Source organism: Sciurus carolinensis, chromosome 2 (genome assembly GCF_902686445.1).
Source record: "Sciurus carolinensis chromosome 2, mSciCar1.2, whole genome shotgun sequence".
Taxonomy (NCBI): domain Eukaryota; kingdom Metazoa; phylum Chordata; class Mammalia; order Rodentia; family Sciuridae; genus Sciurus; species Sciurus carolinensis.
Window position 1 is genome coordinate 163,855,343 of NC_062214.1, and position 21,155 is coordinate 163,876,497.

The following is a 21,155-nucleotide window of genomic DNA, read 5'->3' on the forward strand; positions in this document are numbered from 1 at the left end:
CAGAAGTTAAACTGTCTGTATATTACTTTTATTTGTACTGTATGTTTTTCAACCTGGATCTTTTTAAAAAAATAGTCTGAAAAGTTATCAATTCCTCCTCTCCTTTAATACCACAATAACAGAATAAACAATATGGCTAATTATGGTGCTTCTGTGCAACTTAAGAAATGCACAAAGAGAATTAGCTAGAACTCTTGTGAGTAAATCCTGGTTTCTTTGAATATAGAAGAATGATTGAAAAATACTATTTCATGGCAAAACAGATGACAACAAATTGGGTTTCCTCATAGTATAAAAAGAATATAAAAATCCACTGATAAAGCTCTTTTCAGAGTGTTAATTTCTTTCTCAAAATAGCAAATATAATTACTATTCAGAGAAACAACTTCTTTGTCAGCATAATTTTTTTTATTTTCTGACAAAGATTTTAATAAGTATTAACAATAATGGCATATTGAGTCTGATTCTCCATATACAGGATAGTCTCACTTTTCCTAGATTGTTTCAACTATTCCCCAAGGGTTCATCCTTAAGATTGGTATTCAAAACTGTAGGAACAATTTGTCTGCGACTCTCACAGAATGACTTCTTCCAGGTTCAGTTCTCTTAGCCTTCCATACCAGACATGGTAGTTTCCTATGCCAGCTTATTGTTTATCTACAATTTAAGTGTAATTAAAAGATTGAATTTTTAAGACTCAAACAAATGGGAAAAAAATTTCCTGTAGCAATAGGTAATTGGAGAATTATTTTAAGTCAGGGCACTTTCAAAGAATTATAAAATAGCAATATTTATAGAGATCTTAAATATAATCATTAGCTGAACTCCAGTTTGCTCAAAGGTCCTCAAATTACAGGGTGTTGCTCGTTCTACCTTCTTTTCCAGGCACCATTACCTCCTCAAAACAAGACACAACCTTTACAAAGATTATGAGTGGGTAGAGACTGAGGATTGAGAAGGGTTTCTGGAAAACACAAGTTCTTTCTCTATAGTAATTCTGTGAAAATTTATTATTTTCAATCTACTTAGGCAAGCACATAGTTTTAGGCCCCATTTTATTCATCTTTTTATCTCTAGTTTAAATATTTTCAGATTGCAAATTTCAACTTTTGGTCTTTTTGGTGCTTAGTACAGAAATAGGAGAGGTAGGCAGAGGATCTTTCTCTAACACAAGAGAAAAATGAAGTTATTATTTACAGAATTCTAGTTAAATAATGTGCCTCAAGTCACTTCTAACAAACACTGAGAGGGTTAGGGATGAAGCTCTGAGGTAACATCTGTGCTTTTAAGCATTAGGTTTGATCCTCAGCACCAAAAACGAAAAGAAAAACAAACAAAACACTGAGCTAGTAAATTACTCTGTGTTCCAGTTACTCTTCTGGGTACTGGGGATTCATTAGAGAGATCTGACATGTGTTTCTTCCACCATTTAATCTGTGTGAAATTCACGTTTTTTAATTAAAAAAAATTTTTTTAAACACTCTAGTGTTAACAATCTGACAGATTTCCCTTGCTGAGAATCAATACCAATTTCTATGTAAGTAGTAGGATTAGTGAACTTTGTTTAAACTGAATGTAAACATTTTTAAAAATCCATTGTAAAGGTACAATTAGGAAACTTACTGATGACCCAACGTGTGTGTGTGTGTGTGTGTGTGTGTGTGTGTGTGTGTTTGGTAGATTAACACCATATCTTTATTTTACTTATGAATTTTTATGTGGTACTGAGGATGGAACCCAGTACCTTATGAGTGCTAGGCAAGTGCTCCACCACTGAGCCACAACTCCAGCCCCAACCATGTATATTTTGATTCATTTTCCATACATAAGATTATTCTACATATAGGATAAAAAGAAAAAAAAGTTTTTCATCTCTTTTCACTTATACCAAGAACAATTTCCTATAACATTAAAAACCTTGTAAACCAATGTTATGGCTGTATAATAATTCCACATATGCATGTTCTATAATTTACATAATCATTCTCTGATTGTTAGATATTTAAGTCATTTCTTTTTAATGTTGCTAACATAAATAAAACCTGCATTTTCTATTATTTCCTTAGGGTCCAGCCCATAAAAAGTAATATTAAATGAAAGATATGGTCATATTTAAGAAAAAAAATTGTCACTTAGCCTTCAGAAGGATTGTAGTATCTGACATTCTCACTGGTAGGCTTAATCTGTGTTGCTACACCACTGATGGCAAGGATGAATATTATTTGATCATAAATTTTCAAATTTGATCATTTTTAACACTTTAATTCTATTCACAATTATCAAAAAGAAAAAAATTTAAAAATCAATACATATAAGGAAAATATAAAAATTCCAAGAATAATCAGTATGTGCTAATGTTCTATCAATGCAAAAGTGTCTTTCTTACAAAATAAAAATGCAGATACTATATCATTTTGGGACAAACTTAGGATGCCACATAAAGTATACAACATATGAAACATCAATTTAACACAAAAAAACTAGAGACAAGTATATATACTTATAGCTAATGAAAGTGTGGTTATAATTGCTACTATGGTTTAGAAAGACGTGCTAAAGATGAATGTGGTCCTTAGATTGCAATATTTCTTTATAATAACTGTGCAGAGGTAGAACGTAGTTACTATGCAAAAGAACCTCTCCTTTTGAAGCTCTAATTTTAGTGTTTGTGTGGGAGAATTCTGGGCCTGCTTGCTTTTTTGCAGTCCTGCTTGGCTTGAAGTAAATGTGTGAGTAAAAGAGATAGGAGAGTTTGTGCTTCTCACTGGGTTTTCAAATGTAGGTGGGATTCTAGTGCCAAATTACATCATTTCATCAGTTCTACAAAGAATTAATTAGTATTTCTCTCTGGGCCACCAATTCCCTCGTCTCTTTAAAAACAAACAAACAAACAAAAAAAAAAAAAAAAAAAAAAACCGAGCAAACAAAAACTATTTAAAAAACAAGAATTAAAAAAAAAAAACAAGAATTTCCAAGAATAAAGTCAAGAGATCTGTATTCACAATTTACACCAGCTTCAATTAGAAATGTCTTGATTTTTTTCCTCATTTTCCTAACATTTTCTTTAAATGTTTTCCTATTTCAAATTTTTTTTTTTCAACTGCTTTCATGGAAAAGAAGATGGGATGATGGTTAAAACCAGTACTACTTGACCAGTGAGATTAACAAATTCATATTAAAAACTGGGAATTACATAAATGACTAAATAAAAGAATCTTAAATATTCATTGATTGATTTTACAGAATTCTGTCAACATTACCTTTTAGACACAGATAGTTTTTGTGTTTCTCAGGCCCAAATTCTTCCCCCACACTGTCTCTCACAACATTTTTCCAGGCTGCACCAGCATTCGGCCAGCTTCAAAGGATGGCTCCCTGTCCTATGGCCCCAGGAAAGACCATGGCACAAGACTCCTAAGAGTATCCTGTCCCGCTGTAGAGATTTTGCTCATACCCCTCCCCTTTTGGTAACACTAAACTTCCACACAAAGTTCATATGCTGGTCTCATCTTTGCCCACACTACAACCCATGTAAAGAATGCCTTTCCAACTCTCCTGGCAAACTTCAGCGCCTGGCTTAGGCAAGTGGCCTCTTCCAGGAAGCCCTCCAACACCCTTCCCGCGCCCCCGTCTCACTGTTCTCACTGCCTCCTTTTCCAGTACTTCTCTTCTTATCAGACCACCAACCCCTTATGGAAGGCTATTAGTCTTTTCCCTTACCACAGTGGGTACCTGTTAGAGCCTGCAGGAAAGACTGCCCTGTTTCCCTGGCCACCTCCCCCGCACCCCATCACGTGAAGCGGCCGTCGTCTTTACCGCCGGCGGCCTTCTCCAGGAGCCCCGTTACGCGGAGCCAGCTTCTACTCCCATCACCCGGGCCGGGCAGTACTTCCCAGAGCTAGCCTCGCATTCCTCTTGAACACGAATGGACCGTGCACTTTTCATCTATCTTCACTAAGAGTTAAGCCTCCGATGTACCTTCATCCCAGGTACAGAAAATGATCTCACTGGGCTCAGACATAAACCTGCCTCGGTCATAAACGCTGCCGCGTGTGCGGACGCCAGGGAGGAGGGGATCGTGCGGGGAGGGAGCCCGGGCTTTTTTGTGGTGCAGTTAACACGCGGGTTTTCAAGCGTTTGTTCATTTTCCCGTAAAAACCGCAAATCGATGGATAAAGCACTTGAAGCCGAAAATGAGGGAAGCAAGTGCAGAGAACAGGAAGAGGAAAACAGGAAGTTCAAAGCGGCAGGACCAGCAAGGAACCAGCGAAGGATAGGCGAGTGCAACCCTAGCCTCCTGGGAGGCGAGCTGCAGACACTCGGGTCTCACCCCCACAAGCCGCCCTCGCGGAGCGCGGGAAAACGGCCGGCCTTCTCGGGCTCGTCGTCCCCGCCCGCCACGCAGCTTCCAGAGTGCTTCACAACCACTGAGCTGCAACGAAACACGCTCTAAAAATTCAAGACGCCGACCGCCGGCTCAAAGAACCCCATTTTTTGTTCTAGTCCAGGGGAGCCTCCCTCCCCCCACCATATGACGCAGGAGCCGGGTCCCCTCAGCTTGGGCCAGAGGGGTGGTTCGGGTCATATTTATTTGGTACAGCCAACTCAAAATGAATCCACCCTCTTTATCGTGCTAGGTTAATGGGGACACCTGGCTACGAACTGCCCTAGCTGCTTCAAGAACAACAAATAATCCCCACGCCCTGCTCCCTTTCCGCACCTCCTCCCCGCGCCACGCCTCAACCCTTCCTTCCCCGCCTCACTTAGGAGTCCGCGCTGCTCACTGGCCGCGTGCCCTGCCAATCCTAAGCGCACTGACGAATCCGGTTTCTGGAAAGCCAAAGATCGCGAAAAAGCGCGTACACCTGGAGGGCGCGGGGAGCGCGGGCCGGGGCACGAGCCTAACGCCCCCTTGCAGCCGGGAGGAGCCTCATTTGCATAACGGCCGCCCCTAGGTCTCCTCGCGCGGAGCCGGGTCCCGCCCCTCGCCCAAGTAGACATCTGTTGGGCCACAGGTCGGTCACTCCGACCCAGGCAAGCCTGTGGCTGGGCTGGAAGAGTTTGTGCGGGCGGTCCCGGGAGCGGATTGGCTCTGGGAGTTTCCAGGAGGCGGCTATAAGAGCCGGGAACCCAGCGGGGGCGGGGAGCGGGGAGTCTGGTTGCGCTCGCGGAGACTGGTGAGAGGTGACCGTTAGTTGACACCGCGGACTGCCTCTCGCTGGTTTTTCCTCGCCTTAAATCGCTCGCTAATCTTTCAGTCAGGATGTCTGCCCGCGGCCCGGCTATCGGCATCGACCTGGGCACCACCTACTCCTGCGTGGGGGTCTTCCAACACGGCAAGGTGGAAATCATCGCCAATGACCAGGGCAACCGCACCACCCCCAGCTACGTGGCCTTCACGGACACCGAGCGCCTCATCGGCGACGCCGCCAAGAACCAAGTGGCCATGAACCCCACTAACACCATCTTCGACGCCAAGAGGCTGATCGGTCGGAAGTTCGAGGACGCCACGGTGCAGTCGGACATGAAACACTGGCCGTTCCGGGTGGTGAGCGAGGGAGGGAAGCCCAAAGTGCAGGTGGAGTACAAGGGGGAGATGAAGACCTTCTTCCCCGAGGAGATCTCCTCCATGGTCCTCACTAAGATGAAGGAGATCGCCGAAGCCTACCTGGGGGGCAAGGTGCAGAGCGCGGTCATCACGGTCCCGGCCTACTTCAACGACTCGCAGCGCCAGGCCACCAAGGACGCCGGCACTATCACCGGCCTCAACGTGCTGCGCATCATCAACGAGCCCACGGCGGCTGCCATCGCCTACGGCCTGGATAAGAAAGGCTGTGCCGGCGGCGAGAAGAACGTGCTCATCTTCGACCTGGGCGGCGGCACCTTCGATGTGTCCATCTTGACCATCGAGGATGGCATCTTCGAGGTGAAGTCCACGGCCGGTGACACCCACCTGGGCGGCGAGGACTTCGACAACCGTATGGTCAGCCACCTGGCAGAAGAGTTCAAGCGCAAGCACAAGAAGGACATCGGGCCCAACAAGCGTGCGGTGCGGCGCCTGCGCACCGCCTGCGAGCGCGCCAAGCGCACGCTGAGCTCGTCCACGCAGGCGAGCATCGAGATCGACTCGCTGTACGAGGGCGTGGATTTCTACACGTCCATCACCCGCGCCCGCTTCGAGGAGCTCAACGCAGACCTCTTCCGCGGGACCCTGGAGCCGGTGGAGAAGGCGCTGCGCGACGCCAAACTGGACAAGGGCCAGATCCAGGAGATCGTGCTGGTTGGTGGCTCTACCCGCATCCCCAAGATCCAGAAGCTGCTGCAAGATTTCTTCAATGGCAAGGAGCTGAATAAGAGCATCAACCCCGACGAGGCGGTGGCCTACGGCGCCGCAGTGCAAGCCGCCATCCTCATCGGGGACAAGTCGGAGAACGTGCAGGACCTGCTACTCCTAGACGTGACTCCGTTGTCGCTGGGCATCGAGACGGCTGGCGGCGTCATGACCCCTCTCATCAAGAGGAACACCACGATCCCCACGAAGCAGACGCAGACCTTCACCACCTACTCAGACAACCAGAGCAGCGTGCTGGTGCAAGTGTATGAAGGCGAACGGGCCATGACCAAGGACAACAACCTGCTAGGCAAGTTCGACCTGACTGGGATTCCCCCGGCGCCCCGTGGGGTCCCCCAGATCGAGGTCACCTTCGACATCGATGCCAACGGAATCCTCAACGTCACGGCTGCTGACAAGAGCACCGGTAAGGAAAACAAAATCACCATCACCAACGACAAGGGTCGTCTGAGCAAGGATGACATTGACCGGATGGTTCAAGAGGCGGAGCGGTACAAGTCGGAAGATGAAGCTAATCGCGACCGGGTCGCGGCCAAAAATGCGGTGGAGTCCTATACCTACAACATCAAGCAGACCGTGGAAGACGAGAAATTGAGGGGCAAGATTAGCGAGCAGGACAAAAACAAGATCCTCGACAAGTGTCAGGAGGTGATCAACTGGCTCGACCGAAACCAGATGGCAGAAAAAGACGAGTATGAACACAAGCAGAAAGAGCTCGAAAGAGTGTGCAACCCCATCATCAGCAAACTTTACCAAGGCGGTCCTGGCGGCGGCGCTTCTGGAGCCTCCGGGGGACCTACCATTGAGGAAGTGGACTAAGGCTTTCACTTAAACCAGCGTAAATCTCTTTTCCTTTCTCTTTTTTCCCTTTTGTTTTGGTTTCTTTGAAATGTCCTTGTGCCAATATGAAATCTATTGTTGGAAGGCTTTAGCCTGGTGTATGCAGATGAAAGGAAAGGTACAACTTAGTTTAACTATAAAAGGTTAGTTCTAAAGTTTAATTTTGAGGGAAAAAAAAACATTTGAGTTTCTTTTTAATGCATTTTGTGTCATTGCTGATTTGAGCATTTTTTGGTTAACTTAGTTTGTGCATGGAGATTGGTTTGAGATGGGAAACCTGGCGTTTGCACACCTGTCTTAAGAAAATTTAGTAACAAAATATATACATGCTTAAAATTGTTTATTTTTATGTACTACTTTAAGGCTAAAATAAGCATTGCAGTAATCTTAAGGACAGGTATGTTTTGCAAATAAATGCAAATTTCAAGTAAAGCTGAAATTGATCTCAAAATTGTCTTGGAGTTTTTCAATTTTCCCTCCTTCCCATGTTTTATTCATGTTGGTCTTAAAATATAAGTGTGATGTGAAATTTATCTAATCCAATCTTCTCTAATTCTCAGATGAAGTTCCAGCCTTGAATTTTACCAACAAGGGGAGAAGAATCTGGGTAAACTTTTCTTCTCCCTCTTTAACCTGACTGGGGTCTTCTGGTATACCCGGGCTCTTAAGATCTGGCTTAAGTGTCCTACTGAAAATCCACCTGCATACTTCAGGAAAATACAAGCTCTATTTTGGGGTTAAGTATAAAAATGATTTTTATCTAGTGGGGGCAGAAGTTGTCTTCTCATAAAAGCCAAAGGTAGGATTAAAAAAAGTTGTGTTTTGTGACATACAGGTAGATGCCTGTAAGTCACTTTACAGGTTGCCTGCTTTAAAGTTTTAAAGTTGACTTAACATTGAGTACAGATCAAGTCAAATTTGTTATAACTTTAATTTTCTAGTTAACAAGCTCAACTTCTGAGCTTGTGGAAAATTCTGTAAGAACATGTTCCAGCAGTTATAGTTAGTTGGGAGATAGGGGAAGATGATATATAGACCCCTCTGCCAGTTGAAGCTTAGTGTTTTTGCAGTACTTGCCTCAAATCATTATAATATATTTCTTTTTTAAAAGGCAAAGTACAACATAGTAGTGTATATTAATGTACAACACAACCATTTACCTTTTTTAAAAAATTTATTTTTATTGTAAACAAATGGGATACATGTTGTTTGTTACATGGAGTAAAAGCATACCATTTACCTTTCTATCTGATTTGAGATTGTTACAGATAGGAATATTTTAGTCCCTTTGGAAATCCACTTCTTGGGAGAAGGAGGTTTTTTTTTTTTTTTTTTTTTTAATGGATTAACACTTCTGCTTTGTTCTCATTTCCTTTAAAGGGAATTTGGGAGAAATTCAGTAAAGCTTATCAGAAAAAAATTCATATTTTTAACCTAATGTTTTCACTGTATAAATGTCCTTTTATCTCTTTCCAAGTGAAAAGATTTGCCTCATGTTGTTTATAAGATAATGGTGAATTATAAAAACTTTATTTTCAATCTACTAGCAGACCCTTTTGGGCCATGAAGAGAGATTAATTTTTGGAATAATAGTATGAGTAATAATGTAGGGCTTTGGTAACCACCCTTCTCACACAATAGTTGACCCTAGATAATTTTTAAATAGATAATTAAATAGATAATTTTTAAAGTCTCCCTTGGGTCAGGGGAGGGAGAAGAAGATAGGCAATTGTGAAATTGCTTCAGAATACTTGTTCAGAAATTTAAAGGTGATTACACTTCAAAAAGTTGACAATAACTCAGGTTTATTAGTGCTAATATTACAGTGGTGGTAAGTTTTTGGCTCTAACCTCAAAAAGTAATGTCTTTAAGTGAAATTTGGTATTAGTATGACTATTTCAGACCTCACTGTAGAAGATACTGAAGTCTCAGACTGACTTTTGGTAGTCCTTGATCATATGGCTTGGCCTCCTGCAACTTGTTATTGTCCTAACCTCAATATATTAGATGCCTCATTTTCTGTTATTTTGAAAAGTAATTTATACAATTCTTAGTTGCCTTGAATGTTGTGTTTTTGTTTTTGTTTTTTTGTGGTGCAGGGTTGAACCCAGGGCCTTGTGCTTGTGAGGCAAGCACTCTACCAACTGAGCTATATCCCCAGTCCCTGCCTTGAGTGTTTTTAAATTTAATTCTGCCTTCTCAGATTTACCTGAATTCAAATATTACTAAGATAAAGGCACCAAAGTGACCGTTTGGTGTTTCCAGGAGTTAGTTGAAACTCGTAACCCAAGAACTCCTGGGAACTCCTTAGCAGATGTTAGGCCAGCCATAGTCAAATAACAGTGGAAAAAGTACTTGATGTCAGGACAGGGCTAAATTACAGTTTAAGGAATAATTAACATCACTTGAACTCAACAGTAGTGAATTACAGAAGGGACTACTGATCATGACAAAAGCAAATGTACTATATATGGAATGCTAAGGGACTGGAAAGGTACATTTCTCTAGGCACTTACATTCTTATCTGAATGTATGATTAACAGTTGTCCCTGTTTTAAGGTGATAGATCTAGACCTCTATTATAATAAGACACAAAAGATAGTTTACAGTATTTGGGATGAGTGAAATTCAAAAATAATGTATTTAGTCAGTGGAAAGGCATTAAAACTTGTACATTTGGAGATATTAATGCTGTTGACATCTTTAAACTTACATGCATAAAAAGGATATTTAATATATTACCTAACACCTATTCAGTATGTCAGAGATTTAATGATAATTATTGGTATTATGTATAATCTTAAACAGGAATACAACCTGACTCTGGATGAAATCAGAGGTCTTTTTATGAAGCTAAATGGACCCATAAGACATTTCTACTTTAAATTGAATATAGTTTATAAAAATCATGTTGAGAGGCTTATTCCCCTTTCTTTGAACACTAGTTTTTTAAAAAATCATATCCACATGCCATAATACAATTTATATGTTTACATTAAGAAATAGGCTACTCAGTTTTTTCTCTGTGTTTAGTGTATAGACATGAGTAAATGGTTTTGAATTAATTATAGAATTAGAAATTAGACAGTTTCATTCCTTGGAGAAAAATTGATTTTCAGAAAGAGTGCAGTTTTTAATTTTTAAAATATTTTTAGTTGTAGATGGACACAATATCTTTATGTGGTTCTGAGAATTGAACACATGGCCTCACATATGCTAGGCAAGCACTCTACCACTGAACCACAACCCCAGACCAGTTTTTGTTTTTGATATGTCTCGGAATCGAAATATTTTAGGGTTTTTGAATTTTTGAAATTGAACAGTGTGATACTTAATGTTGCAATATATTTCCCTTAGAACAAATCAAGAAGTCAGAGGCCCTTTCCTTCACCACTTTCAGTGTAGATCAGATTGTTTGTGAATTGCAGGGTAAGGAAATAAGCAACCCAAAGTGGTGTTATTCAGAATTTGGCATTGCCATTTTCTATTATGGAAAAATTTTAAGGTAGAATTATAACTATGTAAGTCTGTCCTTATGACTTTTTCATAGTATAAGCATACACTATTCAGTTAACATCTTGGGCCTAAAGTTTGAGACCAACAGCTTAGTTGTGCTAAGTTATATGACTTTGTGCTCTTAGTTATATGACTTTGAGTAGTGTAACTTTTTCCCTTAATTAGGCAAAAAGAAAAGTCTTATAGGGCACTTGGAATTATTATTCATGTTACCTTTATATCCCTACTTTAATCACATTGTTTTTCTTTAAATAAAAAATATATTTCCAGTTTAGGTTGTGAATTTCTAATGCTATTTTTAAAAATGAAAACCTAATTGTTAAAAAGTATATTCTAGGAAATGAGTTGGGTAACTTTTTAGAATAAGTAATGAAAATAATTATTTTCTTAGGGTAAAATGATAGAGAATTCTAAGATGGTCCATCAGTTATTGAAGTCTTTAAACATTGCCCTTCTAGAACATGTGAAATAACTAACCTAGCTAGATATTGAGTTCTCAATAACTTATTTTTTTACCTTAGTTTTGTACACCACACTACCTGAGATGAGACTATGGTCTGGTATATAAAATCTTTGGTTTTTCTGTTAAAACTTCACACATTTGGGGGAGCAATTGAAGAGCTTTTCTGACCATGCTCTTCCTGAGTATGATTGTGAAATGACTGAATTCCATTCAGGTTCCTTGGTCTTTCTCAGACTTTCTGGGGAGTTTTTCTTATTTCTTCCTGTTGTCTCCACTCCAAGTTATGTACACTATTTGGTGAAAAAAAAGACTCTTGGCATCTGGAATTTTTTTCTCCTTTTCAAGTGAGTCATCTGGTAATAAGCAAGCCTGTCCTCAGATCAAACAGCACTGCCAATGTATAGATAGATCGATTTCCATACATCTGAGCCTACCTGAACAACTATCAGAATGGATCTAGATGGTTACTATTTTATACTTTATACTAAAAATTTATACTGATATAACCAGTAATTGTCACCAAGTAGAGAGGCGGGAGGGTGGGGGTAGGGGACCAGCAGAGTATCTCTTGCCACAATTTTAAAGTTTATGGGAGCATATAATCCCTAACTACTGAGTAGCTCTTATCCATTTAAGCCGTGGGGATACAAAAGCAATCTATTAGGCATTCCTAATCATGTTGCACCATCTAGCATTGCTTACCTCTGTTGGAAAGAAAAAATATCAATCTGCATATCAACTCAATTGCAAAAAAATTACAAGATGCGGAATTTGAAAAGTGAAAAATGTTAATATAAAAATAGCAACTGAATTACCAAGCATGTTTTTTGTTTTGAGCAACACTGATTTTGAGTACTTATTAAGGTTGGCGCTTTACACACACTACCTCATAAAAATCTTCATAACCTCTGATTTGAGTATTTTCAGAAGCAGGATCGGAGTTGTATTACCCTAGGTACCACAACTAGTGAAGCAGAAACGTTCCTCATTTCGTGGTTCTCGTTCACTAACCACACTGCTTCCTTCCCCCTAACACCTCAAATTCAACATAGGTCCAGCCTGGGTTTCAACTTAATGTAGTGCAAACCCTTAAAGTTGGGAACAAACGGTTCTTCCCCCGGACGGAATCTAGTGTTCCACTGAAACCGCACAGAAGTGTACCATCACCGCGGGAATGCCCCGAAGGGCTGTCTTGCGCGGCTTCACTGTTGGATGAGACAGTAAACCGATCCAGCGAAGGTTGCAAGGTGCTAACCGGGCACCGGGTGGGGCTTTAGGGACCCCGGAAAAGCGAGTCCGGCCGCCGCCCGCGCAACTTGCGGCGGAAGCAGCTCCCGGCCCCGCCCCGCCCCGCGCTCGGCCGGGTCCGGTGTGCCGGCGCCGGCGGGCGGTAGCCGGGGCGACGCTCTGGGGCGGCCAGGTGGGGCCATGTACCGGCTGCCCGAGTCGAATTCAAAGAGGAAGCGGTGGGACAAGCAGGCCTCCGCCCGGCAGGAAGTACCTTCCGCCTGTGTCATCGCCCCTGCGGGCCCTGGTGAAGGCGGCCCTGCTCTCCCGGACCGGCTCCCGGCGCCGCGGGCGGCGGTCGCAGGCTCGGCAGGAGCCCGGGATGACAACGCGCCGGCACCCGCACGCCCTCGTTCTTTGCTGCGCCCTGCGCCCTCCTCCACAGGCGGGTCGCCGCCTTCGTCCGGGACCGGCGGTTCTCAAAAACATACCGGCATATTTACCCACAAAAACAAAACTAGAGAGGTATATTGAGCAGTCGGTGGGAAGAGAATTCCCGCTCCCCACGCAGGCGGTTAGCTGGCGCATGTTCGTGAAAGCCCACCTGCCACCTCGGATTGGGTGGTTGCAAAGCAGCCCCGCTCTCGTGGGACCCCGGGAGAGGAAGGGCTGGTGGGTTGCCCTCTACCACTACCTGAAAGGTGGAAACCGTGTTTTTGGCAGTTGCCTCTGAATGGCGGGCGTAGGCTTAGAGCAGGCTGCTGTTTTACGTCTAACTCGGCTCAAAGGTTGTGGCTACGCTGGACACCACTTTATTTTGTCTGAAATATTTTTGCCTGATGAATCTTGAGTTATGTGCAGTTTAGATTTTTTTTCTTCCTCCCTTTCCTTACCTGCTCCCTCCCTTATTTCCTCTTCCTACTTTCCTCCCTTCCTTCCTCCTTCCCTTTCTTCCTACTGAAACCTAAGAGCAATCAAAAAGGATAAAATCTCACCTTCAAGTTAAAAAACACTCTTAAGATTCTACATCTTTATTGACTAAAGTTAAAAAGTGACTAGTGTGAATTATTAAAGGTTTATGTAACATGTGAATTGGAAATTGAACTTTATTTTTGCTTCAATCATTTCATTTTGCAGCAATCAGGATTACAGTTAGGAATGTGGTACTGGAAAGATGAAACCAGAACTCTTGAATTCAGAAGGTAAATTTTAATAAAACTTTATTAGCATTTTATAAAAATTTTACATGTGTGGGATCAAAAAAATCAGCAATACAGAAAAGTATAAGGAATAAATATCCAGTGAAGTTCCACTATCTGGAGATTATCATTTTCCTGAACAGCCTTTGAGACATCACTTTCTGTCAACCCTTACCAGCTGCTTCCCATGTACCTGCCTTTGTGCTAATCAGTGTACAGACCTTTGAAACAGCTGCTCTTAGAGATAAACTGAGGTTTCAAAGGGCTAAGTGATTTGAGGAAAATTAAGTGATTGAACCAATCACATACCCCATAGATGACTAAGAAGATTTAAATGTGTGTATGTTTGACTCAAAAGCCCATATTCTTAACTACTGTGTAAAATTGCCTTTATGAGGTATAGAAATAGTTTTACATGAGTGGGATCATATTACACTCCTGCAATGATGGCAGATTTAATAAGGAAATATTAGATTCAAAAAACTAATCTAAAATGCTGACTCTAGCTGGGGATGCTATCTGGGAGTGGTGGTGCACACCTGTAATCCCAGCTGCTCAGGAAACAGGAGGATCACGAGTTCAAAGCCAGCCTCAGCAATTTAGGGAGGCACTAAGCAACTCAGTGAGACCCTGTCTCTAAATAAGATTCAAAAAAGGGCTGGGGAGGTGGCTTAGTGGGTATGTGCCCCTGAATCCAATTCCTGGTACCAAAGGAAAAGATAAATAAAATAAAATACTGACTCTAAAATTAAATAACTAACCTGGGAATACTAACCACTATCTGTTGTGTACCTAGTGTGTGCTAGACATTTGCATATTTTTCTGATTCTTATAACAGGTATGTGAAGTAAGCATTAATATTCTCATTTTATTGGTGAAGAAATAGGTGTCAGTGAGATTAAGCAGTCATATAGCCATTAAGTGGCACAACTGATAGTTTGAAACAAAATTAGTCTGATATCAAAGCCCTTTCCACTGTACACGCTGACTCCCTCTACTAGTCTGTAAGCCCCTCAGTGCCAGAAAATGCCTTATTCATCTTCATGTCCCAGGATTCGTCTACAGAACTTCACAGAATAGGTGCTCAACAAATACTTATTGAGATGTTCAGTTAACCAGCTGGATTCAAGTGAAGGAATACTAGAAGTAGGGGACCAAGTAAAAGGCCAGTGATTGCAGAATTAGAGAGTTATAGTAAGAAACAGAATTAACTCCATGCTGGTACAAACAGAAGGATGAAGGACAAAGAAATATGTAAGGTGGAATCAACAGGATGTTTGGATAAAATTGATAGGGTGTAAGTGACGAGGTATAAAGGGAGAGGGACAAGTAGGTGTTTTTATTGACTCCCAGGTGTCTGACTTGGGTGAGTGAGTGACTGGGATTGCCCTTCACCCTTATACAGACTAAAAGACACAAATGTGTGTTTGAGGTTACCATGACATGTTCACTTGCATATGACTCTTCAGCTGTTGGACAAATGGGGCTGGAGGCCAGGAAGAACTTGGCTAGGTATATAGTTACATTATAAATATAATGACAAGTAAGGTCAAACAAATAATTCAAAGGCTTCACATTTTATTAGCATCAAAATCAAGTCTCGTAGAATTTATTTATTCTAATAATTTTTAGGAACCTTTCATTTCCACAGCAGTAATTTTAGTTTTTGTTCAGTAGCTCCTAAAGTATCACACTTGGTGACTGTGAGGCAGACAGACAGACAGGTGTGGGATTAAATGAAAGACTAGTCATAGGAATCAAAATAGAATGTGGGTATAAAAAGTGCCTATATATGTCTATATCTTCATATAGATACATAGAAATAAACATATCTATCCTTCACAACATGGGCTAGGAATCAAACCCTGGACCTTACACATGCTAGGCAGGTACTCCACACTGAACTATAACCCCAGCCCTCTTCATATATATTTAAGAACTATCTCAGGTAGGAGTGTGGTGGCTCATGCCTAGAATCATGGTGACTCAGGAGACTGAGGCAGAAAAATCCCAAATTTGAGGCCAGCCTGGGCAATTTAGCAAGACCCTGTCTCAAAATAAAATTTGAAAAAGATCTGGGGATGTAGGTCAGTGGTAGAGTACTTGCCTAGCACATGCAAAGTCCTGGGTTTGATCTTCAGTATCACAAAATAAATATAAATAAAGGCCATCTTAGACCTCTTCTGTAATGAAAATTGGGTCATACTTACTGAACTTCTTTTACTTACTGAACTTATGTATAATTGAAGTTAATTGGCAGTATTTTTTTAAAAAAAATTTTAAGTTATAGATGGACACAATACTTTTATTTATTTCTATGTGGTGCTGAATTGAACCCAGTGCCTCACAAGTGCTAGGCAGTCACTCTACCACTGAGCCACACTCCCAGCCCCAGTTGGCAGTATTTTTCAAACTAATTTTCAGTGCTTATCCAAGTAGCACTATTTCGTATTTGAGCCTACTAATAAATTTACAGATAATCAGTTTCATAGTTTTTCATATTTATAAAATATTCATAGTCATAAGCGAAAGTTTCTTTTGTTACCAAATTGTTATTAAAATGTGACTTGGGGCTGGGGTTGTGGCTCAGTGGTGGAGTGCTTGCCTAGCATGTGTGAGGCACTGAGTTCGATCCTCAGACCACATTAAAAAAATAAAGAGTTATGAAAATGTAGTTTTTAAAAATATGACTTGATTTGATTTCCCCTAGTTTTAGAGATGGTATGACTTAAAATATTCATTGTAATTAATTGTCTATTTAAAAATAGCTAGTAGAGAGGTTAATAATTGTTCCCAACTCAAAGAAGTAATAAATGTTACCCTGATTACATTGTATACATGTATTGAAACATTACACGGTACCCCAGTTACTGTGTGTTGATTAAATATATTAAAAAATAAAATGGAGGTCGCATGGCATAATGTTGTTCAAAAAAGGCCAGATACAAAAGTATAAATACTGCTGGGCATAGTGGTACACGCCTGTAATCCCAGTGACTTGGGAAGCTGAGGCAGGAGGATTGCAAGCTCCAGATCAGCCTTAGCATCTTAGCTAGACCCTGTCTCAAAATTTAAAAAGGGCTGGGGATGCAGTTCAGTAGTTAAATGCCCCCTGGGTACCAAAAACAAAACAAAATAAAAAAACCCCTACCAACTCCCCCCCCCAACCAAAACAAAAAAGTAAATGGTTAACTGAATGGTTATATTTATGTAAGACTTTTTAAAACAAAAAGGAATTGCCATGTAAAAAAATAGCTATTACTTTTAGGGGGATTATCAACTGGCAGATAGCAGGGGACAGTACAAGGTAACCGTCCCAGGTGCTGGAAATGGTTTTTATGTTGTGGGTGGTAGTTATGTGGGTATATACATATTGAAAACTTTATCCAGCTGTATACTTAGAATTTATTTGTTTTACTGCTTGTAAATTATAACTCAATTTTTTTAAAAAAATTAAATACCCCAAGTAGAGATTATGTGGTGTACACATTGGGGGACAGAGAAGATGGAGAAAGGAACATCATGAGGGTTAGGGACAGCCCTTTTGTGGTGAAGCTGTTTTGAGGTTAAGCAACTCAGTGTGGCAAACCTTGGGTTATCTTGAATGTCCTGCTACTAGGTGGAGGAAAATGGACTTTTGTATATTTTAGGCCAGAGTTCATATTTGGGTTCAATGGAAATACAGGTACTGATTTCCTATTAAAGTTTGAACATATCTGAGTGGCAGTGGTCAGAGTAGAAGCTGCAGAGGTGGCAGACCCAGAACGTGGCTGCATGTCTGCTCTGGAAAGCCCCTCCCATAGGAGCACTGAGGAACACGAGTCCAATTAGGTGGATAATCTTCTAGGGAGGGGGCTAGGACCCAGAGGAATTCTGACAGATTAGGACAGTAGGTGAGCCAGTAAGCATGTAGAGGAGGTGAAAGATAACAAGCTTACTTTTTTAGACATGCAGAATTTGAGGTGTCTGCCTATGGGAAAACCACACTCAAGTCAGGAATTCAGTGAGCAGGAATTTGACTCTCAGGGGAAAGGCAAGTGCAGAATTAGAGTAGGAAGTGAAATGATTCCAGAGCCCTAGGAAATACCTACTTTTAAAAATTATAAAATAAGTTTATAAAAATAATACTATTTTAAAAATCAAAACTACCAATAAGCCAAAACAGAGAACTTACAATCCAACTCAGCAAGAATAATTGTTAACATGCTGACATCTTATTATATAGTTTTTTGATTGATTCTCTCTCCTCCTCCTCTTCCTCTTCCTCCTCCTCCTCTGCTTTCTCTTCCTCATTCTCTTTCTACTCCCTTTCCTCCTCCTGTCTCTCTGTGTCTCTGGATATGTGTATATATATACATTTTTAATTCTTCATTTCCACATTTCGTATTTTTCTCATTATGAAGTTGTACATATGTATTGAAAAACAGGCACATAAATGTACCAAGTAGAAAGTAAAGATTCCATGCTAGTTCTATCCCAAAAGACCGCCAGTGCATCAATGTTAAGAGTTAACGTGTGTGTGTGTGTGTATGTGTGTGTGTGTGTATGTGTGTAAAACATATTGGTTACATTTGTTTTACATTCTGTGACTGATGATTTCAATATCTAAATTCTTTACAGATCAGATTTTCTTGCCAGTTTTTTTCTTACAGTGTTCTTTTTTTTAAATTTATTTTTATTGTAAACAAATGGGATACATCTTGTTTCTCTGTTTGTACATGAAGTAGAGGCATACCATTTGTATAATCATACATTTACATAGGGTAATAGTTTTTGACTCATTCTATTATTTTTTCCCTTCCCCCCCCACCCCTCCCACCCCTCTTTTCCCTCTATACAGTCCCTCCTTCCTCCATTCTTGCCCCTCTCCCGCCCCCCATTATGTGTCATCATCCGTTTATCAGTGAGATCATTCGTCTTTTGGTTTTTTGAGATTGGCTTATCTCACTTAGCATGATATTCTCCAATTTCATCCATTTGCCTGCAAATGCCATAATTTTATTATTATTTATGGCTGAGTAATATTCTATTGTATATACATACCACAGTTTCTTTATCCAATCTAGTTTGGTTCCACAATCTGGCTGTTGTAAACTGAGCAGTTATGAACATTGATGTGGTTGTATCTCTGTAGTATGCTGATTTTAAGTCCTTTGGGTATAGGCCAAGGAGTGGGATAGCTGGGTCAAATGGTGGTTCCATTCCAAGCTTTCTGAGGAATCTCCACACTGCTTTCCAGAGTGGCTGCACTAATTTGCAGCCCCACCGGCAATATATGAGTGTACCTTTTTCCCCACATCCTCGCCAACACCTATTTTTGCTTGATAATCGCCATTCTAATTGAGGTGACATGGAATCTTAGGGTAGTTTCATTTTCATTTCTCTTATTACTAGAGATGTTGAACATTTTTTCATATATCTGTTGATTGCTTGTAGATCTTCTTCTGTGAAGTGTCTGTTCATTTTTTTAGCCCATTTGTTGATTGGGTTATTTGTATACTTGGTGTAGAGTTTTTTGAGTTCTTTATATACTCTGGAGATTAGTGCTCTATCTGAAGTATGAGTGGCAAACATTTTCTCCCACTCTGTAGGCTCGCTCTCCACATTGCTGATAGTTTCCTTTGCTGAGAGAAAGCTTTTTAGTTTGAATCTATCCCAGTTATTGATTCTTGCTTTTATTTCTTGTGCTATGGGAGTCCTGTTAAGGAAGTCTGATCCTAAGCTGACATGTTGAAGACTTGGACCTACTTTTTCTTCTATAAGATGAAGGGTCTCTGGTCTGATTCCCAGGTCCTTGATCCATTTCGAGTTGAGTTTTGTGCAGGGTGAGAGATAGGGGTTAGTTTCATTCTGCTGCATATGGATTTCCAGTTTTCCCAGCACCATTTGTTGAAGAGGCTATCTTTTCTCCATTGCATATTTTTGGCACCTTTGTCTAGTATGAGAAAAGTGTATTTATTTGGGTTTGTATCCATGTCCTCTGTTCTGTACCATTGATCTACGTGTCTATTTTGGTACCAAGACCATGCCATTTTTGTTACTATTGCTTTGTAGTATAGTTGAAGTTCTGGTATTGTGATATCCCCTGCTTCACTGTTCCTGCTAAGGATTGCTTTAGCTATTCTGGATTTCTTATTCTTCCAGATGAATTTCATGATTGCTCTATTTCTATGAAGTATGTCATTAGGATTTTAATTGGAATTGCATTTAATCTGTATAGCACTTTTGGTAGTATGGCCATTTTGACAATATTAATTCTGCCTATCCAGGAACATGGGAGATCTTTCCATCTCCTAAGGTTTTCTTTAATTTCTTTCTTTAGTGTTCTGTAGTTCTCATTGTAGAGGTCTTTCACCTCTTTTGTTAGATTGATTCCCAGGTATTTATTTTTTTCAAGGCTATTGTGAATGGGGTAGTTTTCCTAACTTCTCTTTCTGAGGATTCATCACTTATGAATAAAAATGCATTAGATTTATGAGCATTGATTTTATATCCCACTACTTTACTGAATTCACTTATGAGTTCTAAAAGTTTTCTGGTGGAATTTCCCAGTTCCTCTAAATATATAATCATATCAGCAAATAGGGATAGTTTGAGTTCTTCTTTTCCTATTCATATCCCTTTAATTTCCTTAGTCTGTCTAATTGCTCTGGCTAGAGTTTCAAGGACAATGTTGAATAGAAGTGGTGAAAGAGGGCATCCCTGCCTTGTTCCAGTTTTTAGGGGGAATGCTTTCAGTTTTTCACCATGTAGAATGATATTGGCCATGGGCTTAGCATAGATGGCCTTTACAATGTTAAGGAATGTTCCCACTATCCCTATTTTTTCTAGTTTTTGAGCATGAAGGGATGCTGCATTTTATCAAATGCTTTTTCTGCATCTATCGAAATAATCATGTGATTCTTGACTTTAAGTCCGTTGATATGGTGGATTACATTTATTGATTTCTGGATGTTGAACCAACCTAGCATCCCTGGGATAAAACCCACTTGATCGTGGTGCACTATCTTTTTAATATATTTTTGTATGCGATTTGCTAAGACTTTGTTGAGAATTTTTGCATCAATGTTCATTAAGGATATTGGTCTGAAATTTTCTTTCCTCGGTGTGTCTTTGTCTGGTTTAGGTATCAGGGTGATATTGGCTTCATAGAATGAGTTTTGGAGGGTTCCCTCCTCTTCTGTTTCATGGAATACTTTGAGGAGTATTGGAATGAGCTCTTCTTTAAAGGTTTTGTAGAACTCAGCTGAGAACCCGTCTGGTCCTGGACTTTTCTTTATTGGTAGGCTTTTAATGACTTCTTCTATTTCATTACTTGAAATTGATCTATTTAAATTGTATATGTCCTCCTGGTTCAGTTTAGGTAATTCATATGTCTCTAGAAAACCTGTTGATGTCTTCAAGATTTTCTATTTTGTTGGAGTATAGATTTTCAAAATAGTTTCTAATTATGTTTTGTATTTCACTTGTGTCTGTCGTGATATTTCCTTTGTTCATTCTGAATTTTTTAATTTGAGTTTTCTCTCTCCTTCTCTTTGTTAGTGTGGCTAAGGGTTTA

General features: G+C 40.5%; 2 protein-coding genes across 3 annotated transcripts in view; both read left to right on the forward strand.

The window, feature by feature from the left end:
* The first annotated feature begins 5,130 nt into the window (after positions 1–5,130).
* Hspa2 (heat shock protein family A (Hsp70) member 2) lies at positions 5,131–7,636 on the forward strand. The gene has a single exon (XM_047541305.1). The coding sequence runs from the start codon at positions 5,264–5,266 to the stop codon at positions 7,169–7,171; it is 1,908 nt and encodes a 635-aa protein (XP_047397261.1). The 5' UTR covers positions 5,131–5,263; the 3' UTR covers positions 7,172–7,636.
* A 4,347-nt stretch (positions 7,637–11,983) lies between these two features.
* The window catches only part of Ppp1r36 (protein phosphatase 1 regulatory subunit 36), a 34,457-nt gene continuing 25,285 nt past the window's right edge, over positions 11,984–21,155 (forward strand). Inside the window, exons 1-2 of one of the 2 annotated variants that reach the window (XM_047541306.1) lie at positions 11,984–12,923; positions 13,536–13,600. In XM_047541306.1, the coding sequence (XP_047397262.1) occupies positions 12,600–12,923; positions 13,536–13,600 (389 nt within the window). In that variant the 5' untranslated portion in view covers positions 11,984–12,599. The remainder of the gene's footprint in view (positions 12,924–13,535; positions 13,601–21,155) is intronic. The other variant, XM_047541307.1, reaches the window with a different exon arrangement.

Bases quoted from the DNA above. Each gene is read 5' to 3' on its own strand.
- Hspa2 (XM_047541305.1), top strand. From the start codon at position 5,264: ATGTCTGCCCGCGGCCCGGCTATCGGCATCGACCTGGGCACCACCTAC.